At 46.6% G+C, this 18,414-nt stretch overlaps 1 protein-coding gene across 3 annotated transcripts in view; it reads right to left on the bottom strand.

The window, feature by feature from the left end:
- Positions 1-18,414, bottom strand: part of Galm (galactose mutarotase (aldose 1-epimerase)) — a 69,003-nt gene that overhangs the window by 18,171 nt on the left and 32,418 nt on the right. Inside the window, exon 5 of one of the 3 annotated variants that reach the window (XM_013517528.1) lies at positions 8,032-12,313. The exons of the other annotated variants lie outside the window; for them this stretch is intronic. Within the exon in view, the coding sequence (XP_013372982.1) occupies positions 12,123-12,313 (191 nt within the window). The 3' untranslated portion in view covers positions 8,032-12,122. Of the gene's footprint in view, positions 1-8,031; positions 12,314-18,414 lie in introns of those variants that run through there. 3 annotated transcript variants of the gene reach the window in all.

Genomic DNA, 18,414 nt, shown 5'->3' with positions numbered 1-18,414 from the left:
GCTGGCCTCAAACTTGTGATCCTCCTGCCTCAGCTTCCTGAGTGCTGGGATTACAAGTGTGTACCACCACCACACCTGGGTCTGTATTTTTTTTTTTTTTAGTACAGTTCTGTACATCTTGTGTATCGCAGAACCTCAGTGTCTTTTTTTGTATAGCGTGCCTTGTTTATATATCACTGTATTGTTGCTGATTGTACTATACAGTACTATAGTTTTATGTTGTTATACATTAGAGTACTGCATGCAGCAGTTATACAAATAAAAGCAAAGTCATTCAACTGGAGTTTCCTTTGTTCTGAATAATGTACACACTATGTGCAATCCTCATTTAGCAATTAATTCAGTTAATGACTTAGTTGCAGCAACAAAACTCGGTCATTAAATGAGGAATGTCTGTACAAAGCAAGGCTAAAGGACCAACTACAAGATGAAATTTATAAAAAACACTCCTGTCAAAAATGAAACAGAGGGGCTGGGGATTTAGCTCAGCAGCACAGTGCCTGCCTGGCAAGCACGTTGTTGTTTGTTTTCTTGGTGGTGGTGAAAAACAACAAACAACCCAACAAACAAAAGAAACAGGCGGGGAGAGCAGCTGGACAGAGCATGCGCTTTGCCCAGGCAAGGTCCTCGCTTCACTCCCCCAAACAAGTAGAACCAAAACAAAGCACCCACTACCAAGCAAAGGATGCTGCATAGGTTTACACTGTAACTGTCACCCTGGGCACAAAACATAAATCTTTTCAGGTCCCATTTCCTCACTGGTAAAATTAGAGTAATAGCCTTTACAGAACTGGGTGCGGTGGCACACATCTGTAATCCCAGCACTTGGGAGGCTGAGGCAGGAGGTTGTAAGGTCAAGCCTAGCTCAGGCAACTTAGCAATAGTATATCTTTTTTAAAAAATCTCTACATCATGAAGTTGTTATGAGATTAAACCAGTTAACGTAGGCAGAATGATTACGTATGGCGATGGTGGTGGCGGCAATCTTGGTGACGGTGATAATGGTGGTAATGGCGGCCGTGGTGATGGCTTAGCGTAGTGCTCCCCACCCAGGAGTCTTGTCCCAGAGCCTGTGTTCTTCACCATCCCGTTACATGCTAACTCTCATAATGTTAAGTGTGATTATTTATTACCAGCCGGGAGAGTAGCAGCTGCACACAGTCCGTATGAACAGGACTTTAAGGATGTCGCTTAGCAGTCTATTCACTAGGAGTCACACGGACTGTCTGCAATGAGCCGGTGATAGTCCAGAGTTACTGTTACAGCACTGACCTCAAAGTGGACAAGACTAAAGACCCATTGAGCAGAACTGAGGAAAAAGATCAGAATGGCCAAGACGGGTCAGAAGATGTCTTGACAGAAGAACAGACCCAGTGCGGACAGACAGAGGCATTCTAAGGCCCTAGGTCCACTCTGTGGAATGTAAGGCCTGGGAACCCCAGGATGAGGCCAAGTGGGGACCAGCTGTAGGTAGATGGGCTCCCGCTCATTGTGAAAAAGTCTTTTCTGATGTGCTCACCCAGGATGGACGAAGACCACCCCAGGTCACTGAGGAGCCTAGAGGTCTGGGATGGCTCTGAATAAAACGTCACAGCCATTACATTTAGGGGTTGCAGGCCTACTGGCCCTTGTGACGTGGGAAGTGGAAGCAGTGTGTTCCATCTGGGGACACCCTGTAACATTCCGGTTCTTTCTCATCTCTCCTCCCGCTCTGTGTTTACAGTCCTGGGGACTGAACTCAAGGGCTTTGCACTGAGTTACACCCCAGCGCTTTTGACAGTTCTTATTTTGAGACAGGATCTCACTAATTTGCCCCGGCTAGACTCAAATTTGCAGTCCTCCTGTTTCCACTTGCCAGGTGCTGGGATTACAGGCATGTGCCACCATGCCTGACTGGCTGTTTCTTTTCTTTTCTTTTCTTTTCTTTTTTTTTTTTGTCTTTTTGAGACAGGGTCTCGCTATGCAGTTCAGGCTGGCCTTGAGCGCACTTTGCAGCCCTGGCTGATCCCGAACTCGCAAAGAGACTCCTGCCTCGGCCTCCCGAGTGCTGAGATTACAGGCGTGCGCCACCACGCCTGGCTACTGTGTCTTTTTCTAAATAAAATTTGCAGCTTGTCTTAATCAGGAAGACCACTGATTGCGAGCAGCTCACCGTGGAATGACGTGCAGAGAATGGCTTTCGATGAGAGCCCGGGGCTGCGGGTGGGAAGCGTGGGAGGAGGGAGAAGGGATAAAGGCGGCTAGGGGAGCACAGGCACAGGGCTAGCTGGGTGGGGAGCGAAAGGGAGGAAATAGGTGCTAAACTGGGAACGCAACAAAGCCCCTTGAGGCTGTCTGGAGATGTTTAGGGCCTGGTAAATACCAGCGACTCAGAGCGAAACCGGTGAGGCCCGACACAAGCAGTGGGACGGGCGGGGTTGGGGTTGGCGGTGGCGCTGATAGACACGCGGACCTGGCGCTCCAGTGAGGAACGCGGAGACAGAAGTTGCTTTTTCCTCTTTCCTTTTTTTTTTTTTTTTTTTTTTTTTCTTTTTTTTGTGCAGTGCTGGGGAGCCTCACGCACATCTGCAAGTCCCCCCAATGATAGGTATGCATATGAAAGCCAAAAAGCACTGATGTGGAGATTGTCCAAGGGAGATCCAGGCTCAGCTGGGCCGCTGCACTCACGGCTGAAAAAAACGCGTGAGGAGGCGGCGGGGGCAGCAGGAAGCGCAGGGAGCCGGAGTCTGGTCTCCATGGGGACAGCCCAGCTGTGCTTCCAGCCCAGCCGCTCCAATTATGTCAGTCTCTATCCAGTCAGGTTCCCAGCCTTCAGTCGGATTTGCATACCGAAGCCTGCGGAAGTGGCTGGTGGGCACAGGTACGCAGCTGACACCTAATTAAGCCATCTTGGTAAATCATCTCTAGAGTGCCAGTTATTATTTTAGGAATCAACATCAAGAGAATGGTAATTGAAAGCAGCATTGAGGGCGGGGACTTTTACTTCATTCCAGAGGTTGGCAAGTAAAGCACCTTGGGTTTTTTTATTGGTAAAGGTAACAGTTCTATAAATTTTCATAGAGCACACAACCTCTAAGCTTGCCTGCAGTTCTTCCCCGTCCTCTGCTGGTTTGTGGCTTTATTCTATTGCTCTGTGTGTGTGGTGTACTGTGTGTGTGTATGTGTGTGTGTGTGTGTGTGTTTCCTTTCCACTAAGCATTTTCTTATTTTACTTAGACTTGCCACGGGGGAGGGTACTGCTTCTGGATATGACACGGTATCCAAAACACAAAATGTTAAATGGAACCGTACGTCATTTTCAGGGGAAAAGACAATTTCACACACGTCACAGACCCACACAAGCTGTTCGCATGACAGTATTTTTCCATCTTAGATCCCTATCAGGGGAATGAGCCTCCAGCAGAAAGCTCACCCTGCAGGTGCCCACCATCTGTCTGCGGCCTCCAGATCTTCCTGCTGTGGGGCTCGAAGGGACACTGCAGCTTGGTCTGTTTGTTCTCCTCTAGAGACTGGCAGTCCCCTGGTGTCGCCATATTTCCCCTGCTACGTGTCTTTCAGGTCCCTCACGCCCCCTGCTACCCACTGACCTGAGCCACTTGGTTAGAGCCACTCACTGATCTGCCTTACTCCCTGACTTCCTGCCCCTGCTGTCTGGCAACTGTGAATTACCCATCGTCATCTGCCTTCTGTCCCCAGCTCCATGCTGCTGAGAGAAACACGGGAAGCACAAATTCAAGGCCTCAGTCTTTCACTGGATTCTGGGAGCCCTCTCTTACATTTGTCTCAAGACAGGCTCTCTGTCCCTAAAGAACAACCTGTGCTTGACCCCGCAGCTCCGCCTCACGGAGGCGGCTCCCTTCTTCCTTTCACAGCTAGCTGAGCCAGGTTTCAGGTAGGCCACGGTGAGGACAGGCAGGCCCTGCCCCCGGGCTAAAGCAAGAGAGCCTGGAGCTCTGGAGCGGGACCCAGGATTCCTCAACGGTAACTGGGATCCACCTGTCGGTCTACAGCCTCTCCCTCTGCTCACGCCTGTCACTTTTCAAGCTGTCACATCCTGGTTCCTGCTTGGGCCACACTGTTAAATGGTGTCAGCTACGGCCATGACAAGAGCCCCTCACTTTCCCCAGGTCTCTGACGCTGCTGGTCACTCCGTGACTTCAGACACCCTTTCTCCTTCGTCTTGCACCCCTGGCCATCTCCCTCAGCACCCACAGCGTGGCCTTTCTTGTGCCCTCGGTGTTGGTGGCGTTTCCTTGGGCACCTCTGCGGTTAGTCCCCACCCCGCTGCTCTCCTCAGTCTGCTTCCTCCTCGGGACATCCAGAGGGCGTCTGTGAAGGACGCGTGGTTGATTTGCACCGCCAGCTCTCTCTTCTCACATCACACTCACCTGTCCACCTGCTCCCCGCCGGGTACCAGAACCTCTGGGGCTCCCCAGCCCACACCCCAGCTCCCCCGAGCCGCGCCACCCCTCCCTTCCCTGCACACCGCTCGGGGTCTTCACCTCTGCTGCCCAAACCAAGGACCAGTGCACGGCTTTGCCACGCACACACGCGGCTCAGGCCTTCCAACTAACGGGTCTGTCTTTGGTCAAGCCTCACCCCGGCGTTACCGAGGCAGTATTTCTAAAATACCGATTTTACTAGGTCAGTCATCCTAGCTTAAAATACTTCAAAGTAAGGCCCTGCGTTCAGTCTCCGGTACCTCAGAAACCAAACCAAACCCAAACAGCACTTACGGAGACACATGCTCTCGGGGGCCACGCCTGTTGGCGAACAACCCTTCGAGTGACCGCTGCCCTAAATTTGTACCCTAGCCCCTGCCTACCCTGCCGTCTTAACTTACTGGCTTAATAGTTCACGCCTCGCTTTGGCCTTCTGTGCTTTGGTACTGTCACTTCCTTTACTCCTGGATCTTCAGACACTCAGAAGATTCTCACAGCGGAGGGTGATCTTGAGAAAACCTCCTCCTTGCCTGGCCCCTGCGCCCCTTTACTATCGGACCACGCTGCGCTGTTCCGCGCCCCGGGAGCTTCTCCAGGGAGAGTGCCTTTTTTTTTTTTTTTTTTTTTAAAGAGCTATGAGAAGGTTTATTACAGGTAAAGATGTAGGATGCACTCAAGAGCAAAGGGTGGGTGCTCGGAGAAATGAGGCCCCTGGTGTCCCATTACTGTTCTAGGTATGGCCAGTACGCAGGTGGTGTATCATCAGCAAGCGCTCTATAAATGTTAGGCAAACTGAATTTAAGTCTGCTCTGGGAACTCAACTCGAGTCAGCCGCTGACCCATCAAAATCCCCAGTTACCGCCCTGCCCCTTCAGAACGGGGGACCTATAATGATGGCTGTGTTCCGGGGTGGAGCCAGCCTTTGTCCAGAGCTGGGGTGGGGGGTGAGGGGACAGGTGTTACATCAGCTCTCCCAGTGTGGTGGTCAGAACTTCAGCAAATCCCTGCCCTTCTGACAAATTAACTTGACGTGAGCCTGCATTTTTTCACAGGAATTACACAGTGCCTGGCCGAGCCGCTTTTTGAGCTTTCTTTGTGCCAAATTTCCCCCACGCAGGCTCACGTTTCCCAGTTGTGCAGCACTGATATGTTTTCTAGCAGAGAACACGAGGAGCTCTGGGAGTCATTGTGGAGGCTCCCAGAACTTCTTGGGAGCCCTGTGGAGAGAGGGACTCAGTCCTGTAGCCCCTTGGCGAGTGTCACCGCCACCAGGAGAGGTCTTTGGATTTCTGCACTGAACTTCCTGAATGCTAAGAGGAAGCTCTCATAGAATAAGCAGCTCTGGGGTCAATGCCATTCCAGATCCAATGTTGTGAATTTAATCCTTTTAATATGACTCAAGTCCTTCCTCAGCTGGAGCCTTATTTTGATGGGGATAGGAAAGGACCTGCTCTCAGCGGCACAGCGCTTGCCTGGCAAGCGCAAGGTCGTGAGTTTGATTCCCGGTACCGGAAAAAAAAACCAAAAAACCAAAAAAAAAAAAAAAAAAAGGAAAGGACCTGCCTGTGCTATGGTTCTATGTTCTCCACACAGGCAGACATCTAGTTGGCTCAACATTACTTCCAACAGGCTGACAGTGCCCGGCACCAAGCAGGCACTTGATATCACCTGGGGCAAAAAAAAAATAGCGGAGAGCAGACTAGCAGCTGAAGGTCCCCATCCCCATAACTGCAGAGCTGAGGGTAATACCCATAGCCCAGTGTTCCAGTTTTCCAGTTACGTATGGCAGCAGCATGCCTGCCTGCTTTACACTTTACATCTTGATGTCTAGGCCTGCATCCTGGCTGGATCAAAAGCAGGCGGACCCATAAAAGCCATTTCATGGGTTGGATCAAGCAGAACCAAAAAAGAGATACAAAGTCCAAGCCCTGCAGGGTCGATGTTTCTCTGGGGGGCACTTGAGGAGTTTGCTTCTCTTGTGCCGTCTTCTTCCTCTAGCTAGCATCGCACCTCCCTTCAGGAAATTCAGTGGTGATGAATTGGCAAAACAAAACACCAAACTAACCACAAAGATACCCTAGAAGAAGCACTATTGCTACTTTAAAAAACAATGACAGGATCTCATCCTACTGAAAGGTTTCTGCACATCTGAAGAAATCACCAGCAGAGTAGAAAGAAAACCCACAAATTGGGAAAAAATTTTAGCTGACTGTCCCTCGGACAAAGGTCTTTTATCTAGAACATATAAAGAATTAAAAAATATCAGGCCCCCCAAATTCAAAGACCCAATCCAAAAATGGGCAACTGAGACGAATACACACTTCTCAGATAAAGAAATACAAATGGCAAATAAATACATGAGAAAATGTTCCACATCATTAGTCATTCGAGAAATGCAAATTACAACAACACTGAGATTTCATCTCACCCCAGTAAGAATGGCTAGCATTAAGAACTCAACCAGTAACAAATGCTGGTGAGGCTGTGGAGAAATAGGAACTCTTCTCTACTGTTGGTGGGAATGCAGACTGGTGAAACCACTGTGGAAATCAGTTTGGAGATTTCTCAGCAAACTAGGTCTAGAGGTCCCATTCAACCCAGCTACTCCCTTTCTGGGTATTTTCCCAGAAGATTTGAAAACATCATATCACAGCGATATACGTGCACCTATGTTCATAGCAGCACAATTTGTAATTGCTAAATCATGGAAGCAACCCAAGTGTCCATCCACTGAGGACTGGATAAAAAAATTGTGATACATTTAAATAATGGAATATTGCTCAGCTATAAAGAAAGATAAACTCGAGGCTTTTATAGGTAAATGGTCACAGTTACAGACCATACTCATAAGTGAAATAAATCAGACCTGCATGTGTAAGCATCATATTGTCTCACTAGTGTAAGACCTGAAAAAATGAATAAAAACTAGGAGGTATGATAGACATTGTGAAATGAAAGGAAAAGGCTCAAAAGTAAAGGGCAACTGGGGTGTGGGAAAAGAGAAGGGAAAGAAGAGGAAATTATGTAACTATGTATATAGAGGACAGCTAACATAGTTGTACTACTGTCTTCTATTGTTCTACAGAAAGGAACAGTTAATGATTACTTGTTTGATCAATCTTATATGTCTCGTTTTCTTGAGAAACCACTTTGAAGATATCATTAATACAACTATTGTTAATTTCCTACAACTTTGTCTGTAACTCTGTTTTGTTTGTATTGTTCTTATGGTATTTTGTAAATGGATGTCTGTTTGTTAATATGTTTTCCTTCTTTTATTTCTTAAAATAAAAAAAATTTAAAAAATAAAAATAAAAAACAATGACTTGGGCCAGGAATATAGCTCAGCAACACAGTGCCTGCCTGGCAAGTGTGAAGTTGTCAGTTTGATTCCTGGCACCCCCCCACACACACACAAAAAAAAAAAAACCAGTGACTTTTGGCTGGGTCTGGTGGTGCATGCCCGTAATCTTAAAACTCAGGAGGCTGAGGCAGGAGGATTACTGCAAATCTAAGGCCAGCCTAGGCTACACAGTGAGTTTAATGCCAACTTAGACAACATAGCAGGACCCTGTCTCCAAAAAAACCAAGACAAAAACCAAAAACCAATCACTTTCTTTATGCATGTTAATGTACAGTAGGGCAGCCATAAGCTATCATTACCCTGAGAGAAAGCAAAGGCAAGAAAATCCCCACGTGGACCAAGATGACATGGCCAACACATAGGGTTTTCCATAGCATTTCAGGGGTCCCTGGATCCCTTGAAATTCTTTCATCATCTACCTGTACACACAGGTTAATAGGTTCTGTGCAGCCTTCAGGCTTTTATTGTTGCTGTTCAGAGGTCAGACAGCAGTCCTTTTTCTTTCTTTTTTTCTCATTATTTTATTTTTAGGTGCCCTGAACCCAGGGCCTCGTATATGCTTTTATAGGCATTGAACCCTCGTATGTGCTAGGCCCCTCACACTGAGCTACATTCCCAGCCCCCACGTGGTCTTTGAATTAGCATGTTAGACATGGACAGGATCTCAAGAGTTTGCCTCCCTCAATCCCCAGGTAATCAGATTTTGCAGATTTGGTTGATGAGGCTGGGAGAGTTTTCATGGCTGATACCTGGAGGGAAGCAGAACTGAAACCCTTATGTGGTTCTCTGAATCCCAGTTCTCACACCATACTGCATTAGCATACAGTGTTTACAACAACTATAAAGTGGCGAGAGTGATGAGACTGGCTCTGGGGGAAAGAAGAGTTGCTGTCCCTACAATATACGGATTGGCTCTTGCGTGGTTTGATTTCTGTGTCTAGCATAGATTAGTTTTCCAGCTTCAACCCAGACAGACCAAACCTGAAGCTCCCTACTTCGGATCTACAGTTAAATCCCGATAGGTGGTCTGAGGAAGACTTGGGAAGGGGCAGAGGGGAGCCTGGGCATGCGATGAGCTCTAAAGAGTTTGTGTCATTATAAAAACCACACACGAGGGATGATCCCCTGTAACGAATGTGATCATTATGTATATGTAAAATGTACCAATAAACCTAGTTAATTAAAAAAAAAGACAATCTATTGTTTCCAGGAAATGGGGACAAGATTTCCAAGGAGAAAGTGTGAGTCTTGATGGATGGGCAAGATAAAGAAGGGGACTCTACATCAGACACTTGAAAGTTCCTCACTTGCCCCTGAGACTAGTGCTCAGCTAGCAGAACTCATAGCTCTAACCAGGGCTTTACAACCCAGTGAAGGATAAAAGGTCAATATTTATACTGATGATTACTATATACCGTTAACCCTTAGTGTAGGACACCTTAGTAGAAAGGCCCCCTTATGTTGGGAACAGAGAAATCACTCCTCATTGGCCAAACTCTGCTAAATACAAGGAATGCACACCTCTTGAACAGTGTATACACACCATAACTTTACAGGTCGAAGACTGGTTTGCAACAGACTGGTTTAATCACCCTGGAATTAGATGGGAAGCCCCCAGTGGCACTCACTGGGCATGCAGAACCAATTTGTGGCCCTGGACGCCCCCAGATGGATAGAGAGATGCATGCTGGGACTTGTGTGGCTACAAGGCAAGAGTGTTACAAGTATTGGCAAACCTGCAAATTTACTCCATCTACAACACTGATGCTCCAAAAGTGAGTTTCATTTGTATGATTATCTGACTTCTATCTTTATCCCTTTCTAGAATTAGAGGATGTTACACAATACATGGAGGCCTTGACTATACTCAGCAGGCCTTAAATGACACCTCGATTGGTGTCTCTCTCCAAAATGAAGAAGTAAAATTAATGAGGCAAGCCATCCACCAAAATCAGATGGCATTTGACTTCTAATAGCAGCACACAGGGATACTTGTGCAATTGTAAAAGCTGAATGTTGTGTGTACATTCCTGACCCTTCTGGTAATATCTCAATGGCTATCTAAGATATTAAATGGCAGGTTAATGCCATATCAGATTCTAAAATTCCCTAGACCTCCTTACCCTTTTTGTGGGAGGCTATTACTGGCCCTTTCCCTAGACCTTTTCCTTAGCCTTTTGTGGGAGGTTATTACCAGCTCTTCCTGGTAAAAAAACTTTTGTGTGTTGGCTATATAAATAATAACTTTATTGATCTTATTATTTGGCCTGTGCATACTTAACTGTTTCTTTGGCTTTGTCTCCTTCAAACTTAGAGCTGTACACCTACCCAAGACAAGAACACCTGGGGTCTATTGAGGGTCTTTAGATAGACCCTCGGTAGAGTATGTTTGACTGCTGATCACAACTATAACCTCCTTCAGCCTGAAATAGCCAGCATGATCATTGCCCCTTGCCCCCTCATGACAATTAGGGGTACTTCTTCAGAAGGAGGAATATTACAGGTAGCTAAGTTAGGTAAAAACATTATAGGCAGTTGGACAAGGGTAGGCCCTGAAGAAGTCAGTGCAGAAGATAAGGACACATTACAACTGTGGCTAGAGGCACATTCACAGCCAGGCGTTAAGATAAAGGTAGAATGACTACACCTAGGTACTTACTGCAGGATAAGCAACTATGATCAATATTCTAAATAGGCATGAGTCACCTGGGGGGGGGACTAAGACTTCCTGGCCCATCCCTTCCAGGAAAGGCCCTTCTTCTTCCCATGCACGCCTGCTACGTGACCTGCTTCCCCACTGGACCAATATTACCTCAGCGACTGTATTCATAATCTTACTGGTTGATCACAGTTTGTTCCATCTTGTACTCACTTCATGATTTTGCTCTATAAAACTTCCCCTGAGAAGTGAGCTCCTGGGCAACCCATTTTCTGGGTCCCCTCCTGTCTCTCTTAGGAGGACCTGCCTTTCCCTCAATAAAATTTCCTACTCTTAAAAAAAAAAAGAAAGAAGCGGGTATTTGGGGTCCCAGTAGGTGGCAGTGGGGCAGGAGGGATGTGCAGAAACTGGTCAGGTGTGGGTGAGCTGCAGGGAGAGACGCCCTGGAGGGCAGCTGTTGGAGAGGCCTGGTAGCCGTCTGAAAGGTCTTTTATGCTTTGCATGTTAGAGAGACACCCTTAGGAACCATACAGAAGATAAACCTTAACTTGTTTTTATATAAGAGAGCAACTGCCTAGACTCATTCATTCATTCACCGACCCCGATTTATGAAGCCCATAATACAAGCCAGGCACGGATCTGGATGAGAAAGACGGCTGGAGCCAGGGCAGTGCCGACGAAGGTGGAGTCGGATCACCAGTGAGACGTACTGAGGACACAGATTTGAGAAACGCTCTGGTGTTAAACATGAGCAGGATGAATCACAGGGAGAGAAGGTAAACAAGACAGAAGCACAGCCCCAGAGGATTCAAACAAATGCCGTGCCTGGTAATAGAAAGTCTCAGGGAATTTTCTGTCAGGAGCTCCAGAGAGATGAAAGCCCCGACGCCAGCACATGAGGATGAACAGAGGCTCCATCTGCAGCATCTTTCAAACAGGGGACTACTTTGGAGCCAGTTATTTCTCCAACCAGAGACAAACACCTGCCTTGGGGAAGTAACTCTGTCATCGGCCAAACTGTAGGTTGAGCTGAAAGAGGTTGAAATGAAGCAGGAAAGTCTTGCTGGGCTTCTCTCCCCAGCCTCACGGTGTAAGGCTTTCCCCCTGGAACCCTAGTTTTGTCAGAACGGGGCTGCTTTCGTGTAATTTTAGAACGAGCTTTCACAAACTGAAAGCAGTGAGAACACAGGGTAGATGCAGATGGGCTGGGAGACAGAGATCTGAAGTTTTTCAAAAATAAAACTTGCATAAATTTTTACAAAAATAAAAGGTGTCTTTTCTCAAGGAAGAAAAAAAGATTTTACTAAAGGTACTGTAAGAGGCACAAGCTCCGGTCAAAGCATTCGTATTTGCTTTTTTTTTTTTTCCCTTTGTTTGGTTATCGGGAATCAAACTCAGGGCCTCACCGTTGCCAGGGAGGCCCTTACCTGCTACTACAAATAAAGAGCAGCAGAATGCAAAGAAATAGAGAACGTGTGCAGTCCTGCTCTGCGCCGTGTACAATGGTGGGGTCCTGCCAGGCACTTCACCCTGTCTGTCTCCTCTGCTCACCACTCTGTACGGTGAGTGGGTGAAGGTAGTATTTACAATCCTGGGAATGAATTCATCCCTGGGGAAATCTGGATTGGATTTTCTCACCGACTCACGGGTAGCTGGCTCAGTACTTGAGCAAGGTACCGGGGGCCAGTTGTAGGCAGAGCTGGGCCAGTAGCTCTTTGTCACCACAGGGCAGGACACTAGAATCAAGTCTCCAAGCTGAATGCCAGTCACCGTGGGGCAGGGATCTGGTACTGGTACTCCTGGCAGTGGAGTGTTCTCTATCCTGGACGCTCATGATACGAGGGGTGACTGAAATACACAGCAAGTGTTTACGTTTTTAAAAATTAGGACATTAAAAGACACCTTGGCATTAATCATACTCACAATACTGCCCCTGCTTTCAAACACACTTATCCCATCTTTCTTGCCACTTTCTGTTAGTCTTTTTTTTTTTTGGTTTTTCTTCGGTACCAGAAACCAAACTCACGATCTTGCGCTTGCCAGGCAGGCGCTTTTTTGCCACTTTCTGAAGCAGTTCTGCAAGTCCGCTCTCTTGGGTTTATGCGGCGTGATTTTAAAGAGATAACAATGACTGCTGCTGCTGCTGAGTGTCATCCAACAGAAAAGCAGGCTCACAGAAATGTTACGGGGTTTCCTCATCCACCTCACTCACCAGATCTGACACCATGCGACTTCCGGGTCCTCCCCAAAGTCCAAATGACCATGACAGGTAAACATTTGGAATCAATTCAGGGCACAGAGGCAGTGCAACTAAAGACACTCACAGAAGAGGTCTTCCAGAACCGCTTCAGAAAGTGGCAAGGATGATGGGATAAGTGTGCTCCAACTCAGGGGGAGTATTTTGAGAGGAATTAATGTCTCTTTTACTATAATAAATTTTTAAAAATTGTTAAACATTTACCATTTTTTCCAATCACACCTCCTGTATCTGTCCTTTCTAGTAAATGGCTTCTAAGAGCTTCACTTCAGAGATTCTGCCCGGTTAGCTCTGGCTACAACAGCCACAATAAACACCCTTAAAGAAAACCTATGATGGGCTGGTGATATAGCTCAGTGGCATAAGTGTTTGCCTGGGAAGCCTGAGGTCATGAGTTCAATTCCCAGTACCAAAACATCAAAAATTTAAAAAAAAAAAAAAAGAGAACCTATGATGCTCCACTACAGTGAGCTTACATCCTACATAATAGTAAATGCTTTATGAATATATTTTTTTTTAATAGCTAAAAACAAGGCTTGGAGGAAGTAAAGCTAAATTGATTGCTGACATGTAACGGAGCCTGACAGCTTAGCTGCAAACTCCTGGTCTAGGGTTAAAATGAGCTGTTGGCCTTGCATAGGTCTCTGCCGGTACTGCACGTTTGGTACAGGAAAGAGGAAAGACAGCCTTCAGAATATGACTGCGGACTCCAAGTACCCAGAAGGTCATCCAGAGGAGTTGCTTTAGAAGGCAAGTGGTGGAGTGTAGTCAAAGTATTTTTTTTTTAAGTTTTGCTCTGTTTTAGATTTGTTCCTTCTTTTTTTCTTTCAACAGGATCTTACTAAGTTGCCCGGGCAGCTTTGAACTCTTGAGCTCAAGGATCCTTCTGCTCAGCTTCCCGAGTAGCTGGGACAACAGGTGCGCCCCAATGTACCTGGCTTTTTTGTGTTTGTTTTTGTTTTTGTTTTCAAGCATAAGAGCAAAGATAGGGGCTGGGGATTTAGCTCAGCGGCACAGAGCCTGCCTGGCAAGCGCGAGGTCATGAGTTCGATTCCTGGTACCAGAAAAAAACCAAGAGCAAAGATGCGACAGTCTTCCAGCCTAACACACATGGGAAATATTATTTACCTGTGTGAGGAAGCCCCCAGGGCTGACGAGATGGCAGGCATTTCCTCCCGGGAAGATGTAGATGACTTCAAGTTACTAGAATGGGCCTCCTGAAGGCTACGGGTATTCCTAAACTTGCTGAGGCTTTTCCACCAGGTTTGAGGAAAAGAACAGGATTTTACATAGGAGAAGGGAGAAAAAAGAGAATGAACAAGCCACACTGCACAGGCGTCTGTGCTTTATAGACCAGAAGGGCTGAAGACATTTTGTATGGCCCTAAAAACTGCCAACAAGAAGAAAGGCAGGAGCAAATCAGGCACCCAAGGCTGCCAGAGGTGTCTGGGCCCTGCCTGGGGTACAGGTTTGCCCGGGGGGCTCCAAGCTTAGGGTGAGAGGTAGTTTCATCCTATCATGCTTGCTCTGGCTCCCGTAACTGTCTGCCAACGTGTCCCTTTCCTTCCTATGCAGTAACAGTCAAGCAAGCAGGTAGCAAGTCAGTAAACTGCGTCCCTCCTCCCCAAACACACACACACACGTCTCAGCCACAGTACCAGGGTTACTGTAAAATGGAAGGTGCTATGTTTTCAGAATGAACCATTTTCTCATCACCTGAAAAATTTTTTACTTCGAGTGTCTGTAAATGACAAGAGTCAGTGTCAGGGTGAAAAACACACCCAAAGTTTAGATCTGCATCAGCGCTTCTCTGAAGAACAGCTCAGCTTCCAGTTTTTACAGAAGGCAACCAAAAGCAAAAGCTTTTTAGTGTATGTGCCGCCGAAGCGAGCACCCAAAAACAAAAGTTAAAACAAATATAAGTATAAACTCAAAGCCACAGGGGGAGAGACAGTGTGTGTGTGTGTGTGTGTGTGTGTGTGTGTGTTGTGTGTGTATGTGATTAGTAAAACGTCTTTATGTCACAGAAACACACAATCTTAGAAGGGACCCTATAGACTTGCTGTAAGTCAACAGGAGTCTCATCAAATGTCAGATTAAGCACCTGAGACAGACCACACAGAACTCAAGGAATGTAGATGATCTGTTAAGAAGCTTCACGGTCACAATGCTGCCCCCAGCATCCCCCAAAATGCACTCCAAGGTGAGCCATTCTGAAACAATGTTTACTTATCCGGTAAAGAGGTCTCCTGCTTGCTTTCTTTTCTGCTACAGTGATAGTAATAAAGACTCCTCTCCAGGACCTCCCAGTAAAATTAATAATAAGAAATGTTATGACCCTAGGAAGAGAGATTTAACACACAGAGACACAAACGTGGATTTGGGGTGGAAAGCAGAAAACTGTTACAATGAACAAAAAACTATTTTATGGAATAACAGTCATTCATGTTCAAGGAGATCAGAGGAGCTGATCGTTTTCTACTGTTGGCTTCTTCAGGCTTCGTCACAACGATGCAGCGGCCCTAGGGACAGCCAGGGAGAGCAGAGGGTTGGAATGAACCCGCTACCTGGCATCCTTGCCGAGCAGTAAGGCATTCCACCCTAAGTGAACGTTTCAGGTAACTACAAGCTGTGGGAGACGCCGGCCAAAGGAGGGATTAACCCGAGCGCAATGAGGAAGGGACCTGGGGCAGCAACAGTTCCCACGCTCCTGGAACACGCTCAGATCCACAGCACAATCTACAGGACCACAGTCAGCAGGATTCAGAGCCAGTTACTGCCCGAGAGGTTTGGTTATTGTGTCCCCTCTGCCCCGATAAGATGCCTAAACTAGGCTGACATGTGCCACGTAACAAACCAGCCCAGGCCAGCCCTGCCCCCTGACAAAGCTCCTGTACAATATGTTGCAAAATGCTTTTCTTCTATGTCTTTGTTCTCATGTCCTTGAGCTACAAAAAATAACCATAGAGGTCTCAGTTGGTTGCTGTTTCTCTGAGGCTTTCTTATGCCCAAGAAGCAAGAAGCAGCCCCTCTGAGTTCTCGGTTTTTTTTTTTTGTTTGTTTTTTGTTTTGAGTTCTCAGTGATTGAACTACATCTCGTCTCCGAGTAAGCTCTCTCACCCTCTGCACATCCATGATCGCACACTGTCAGGTGTGCCCGACGTGGGCACAAACTCACGTCTCAGGGACAGAAACAGCAGGTCATCACTGTGAGGTACGAAACTGCAAGTCAAAGCCTGAAAAGGAACCAGGACGCCAGCTCTTCCTGTTAGTCTAGGTGAGAGAGACATAGCCACAGAATAGCCTGGAAGGTCTCAGCGAGGTCGCAGACGAGGTCCTTTCAACCCAGAGGCTGTCCTTTCCAGTTGCTTACTGAGCCAGGGCAGTGCTTCTTTACAGACTCTCTTATCTTTCCTTTTTGCTTTCTCTTTGTGTTACTGTATCACAGTATCGGGTTAAAAATATCCCTTAGTTACTGCGGGCTGATCAGGTCCACAATCTCCTGAAAGAGTGTACAGCGAAGGCTAAGTAAAAAGAGGTGAATGGAATGATTTCAGGGCTCCAGGAGGATCAAAGCCCTCTCACAGAATTCAAGATTCTCTTAGGGCTAGGACCAAGGCCTTCCCTGGGTGGCCCGTATTTATTTGGTTATCAGAAGAAGGGAGGGGAGTACTCAAGAAGGGTGGAACCACTCAAGGACTTCTCCAAGTAAGGTATTCAATTAATCCACCCTGGAGTGAGATGCCTGAGGCTATAGTCTTTATCTAATTGAGATCAGATCCAGGTGTCACTGGCTGTGATCTTGCCTTATCCTCTGAGGTTTTCCAGCTTCATCTGCCATTACAGGTTTTAGTAGAGATTAGTGACCCACAGAGGTTCACTTACTATGAGTCTGCAGTCCATCTCCAGACAAGGAGCCTAGGCCTTGGACAGACTCACAAGTAAACATGGAAAGTCAACTGGTTAATTTAAATCCTGCTCAGGGCTGCTTCATACTGGTGTCCATCATCATGGGTCAAACTTTGTCTATGGTGGAAAAGTGCTCTAAGCAGCACTTACAGCACTTCTTTAAATGTCTGGATGTAAGGTTTTGGAGCCGTAGCTTGTTGAATTGTTAATTGTCATTTGCCAGCACTGTCCCTGGTTCCTGTTGGAGGGTGACATGGCAGAGGTCTGGGAGCAAGTTGGTTGCAAATTGAAACAATGTCTCAGCTCTGTAAAGGGTGCTCATCTTGTTCCTTTGCAGGGTTGCTATTCTCACCATACAAACAAAAGCTCTCTAAAGGTGAAACTGTTTCCCCTCCCTGCCTCCTTTGCCCCTGGGTTACTCATGCATCTTCCCCTCTCACAGAAACTCTTCTTAAAGGTAGAATTTAAATACTGCAGAAACTGTCAGGCACGGTGGCACACACCTGTATTCCCAGCACTTGGGAGGCTGAGGCAGAAGAGTCACCACAGGTTTGAGGCCAGCCTGGGCTATCTGGTGAGTTTAAGGCCAGCCTGATCTATACAGTGATACCCTGTCTCAAACACAAATATATTGCAGAAATGATTAAGACCTGCCAAAATGTAAGGACAGAATCTCATAAAATGCAGGTTCTTGCTGCATCCTGTAGAGCTCTGGAAATGTTATAACTGTAACAAGGAGGGTCACCTTCAAAAAGATGCTGAAAATAATAAATGAGATACTGGTACAGAACCAAAGCAAATATGTGTACAATGTAGAAGATATCATTGGGCTAATTGGTGCGCTCTACATTTCATGTAGATGTTGATATGACGTAAAGAGGGAAAGGGTGCAGCTCCCCCAGCCCCCAATACTACCTGGGAGTCAATCATAGACTGTCCATGCCCTGGCAAAGTCACCCCAACCCCGTTACAGTTATGACTCAAAATTCAAAACAGCTACCAGCAAGATCACAGAAATTGGTTCAGACTATATAGGACAAATTAAAATTATGATCACAGGCTTAAGATACCATATTCTCCCCCAGAGAAACTCGTATCAGTATTTCACAAAGGTTCAAAAATGCCAGGGCTGAGCAGACACCTGCAGCTGCTTTGTATGAGCTCAAAAACGCACTGTTGCCAAAGCATCAAACTACAGCCTTGCTTTCACTGCCTCTGGAGTCCAAGCTGGATCTCAGCAAGTACATCCACTTCTTTTGCAATGCAGGGCTCACCTGAGAGGTTCTGTGCCTGTGTGGGAGGGCCCGGGTGGAGAGGATATCCCACCCCATCTGTGGGTGGCCCATTCTACCTAGGAGTTTTCATCTCTATGCAGAAGCCATAGCACACGTGAGTTGTTTTCCTAAGAACAGTGCAACTGACGTGGGGGGGGTAAAGCAGACACTGGTGGTGACCAAACAACCTTGTGCACAGCCAAAATTAAAATTAGACCATAAATACCTTCTCCTCAGTGTATGGGAAAGCTGCTCTCAGAGTGCACAGAAAACCTCCACTGGAGGGGATGGCAAAAATCTCAGTCACAGGGACCAACCACAAATAACAAACAAACGTTCTCATCCTGGAAGAACAAAGACAGGGACAAAAAATTCTTCCTGGAACTTTGCCCAGATGGTCTGTTGGACATAAACGTTGTTTCCTAAATTTACAAGAGCTCATAACTACAAATCTTAGCTGATTGATATATTAACTTTTGGCCTTTTACTCCCTTTCTCTCTCTCTCTCT

Source organism: Chinchilla lanigera, unplaced genomic scaffold (genome assembly GCF_000276665.1).
Source record: "Chinchilla lanigera isolate Chin_1 unplaced genomic scaffold, ChiLan1.0 scaffold00040, whole genome shotgun sequence".
Taxonomy (NCBI): Eukaryota; Metazoa; Chordata; class Mammalia; order Rodentia; family Chinchillidae; genus Chinchilla; species Chinchilla lanigera.
The sequence above is the reverse complement of the archived record's forward strand: the minus strand, read 5'-3'. Positions and strand labels throughout refer to the sequence as shown.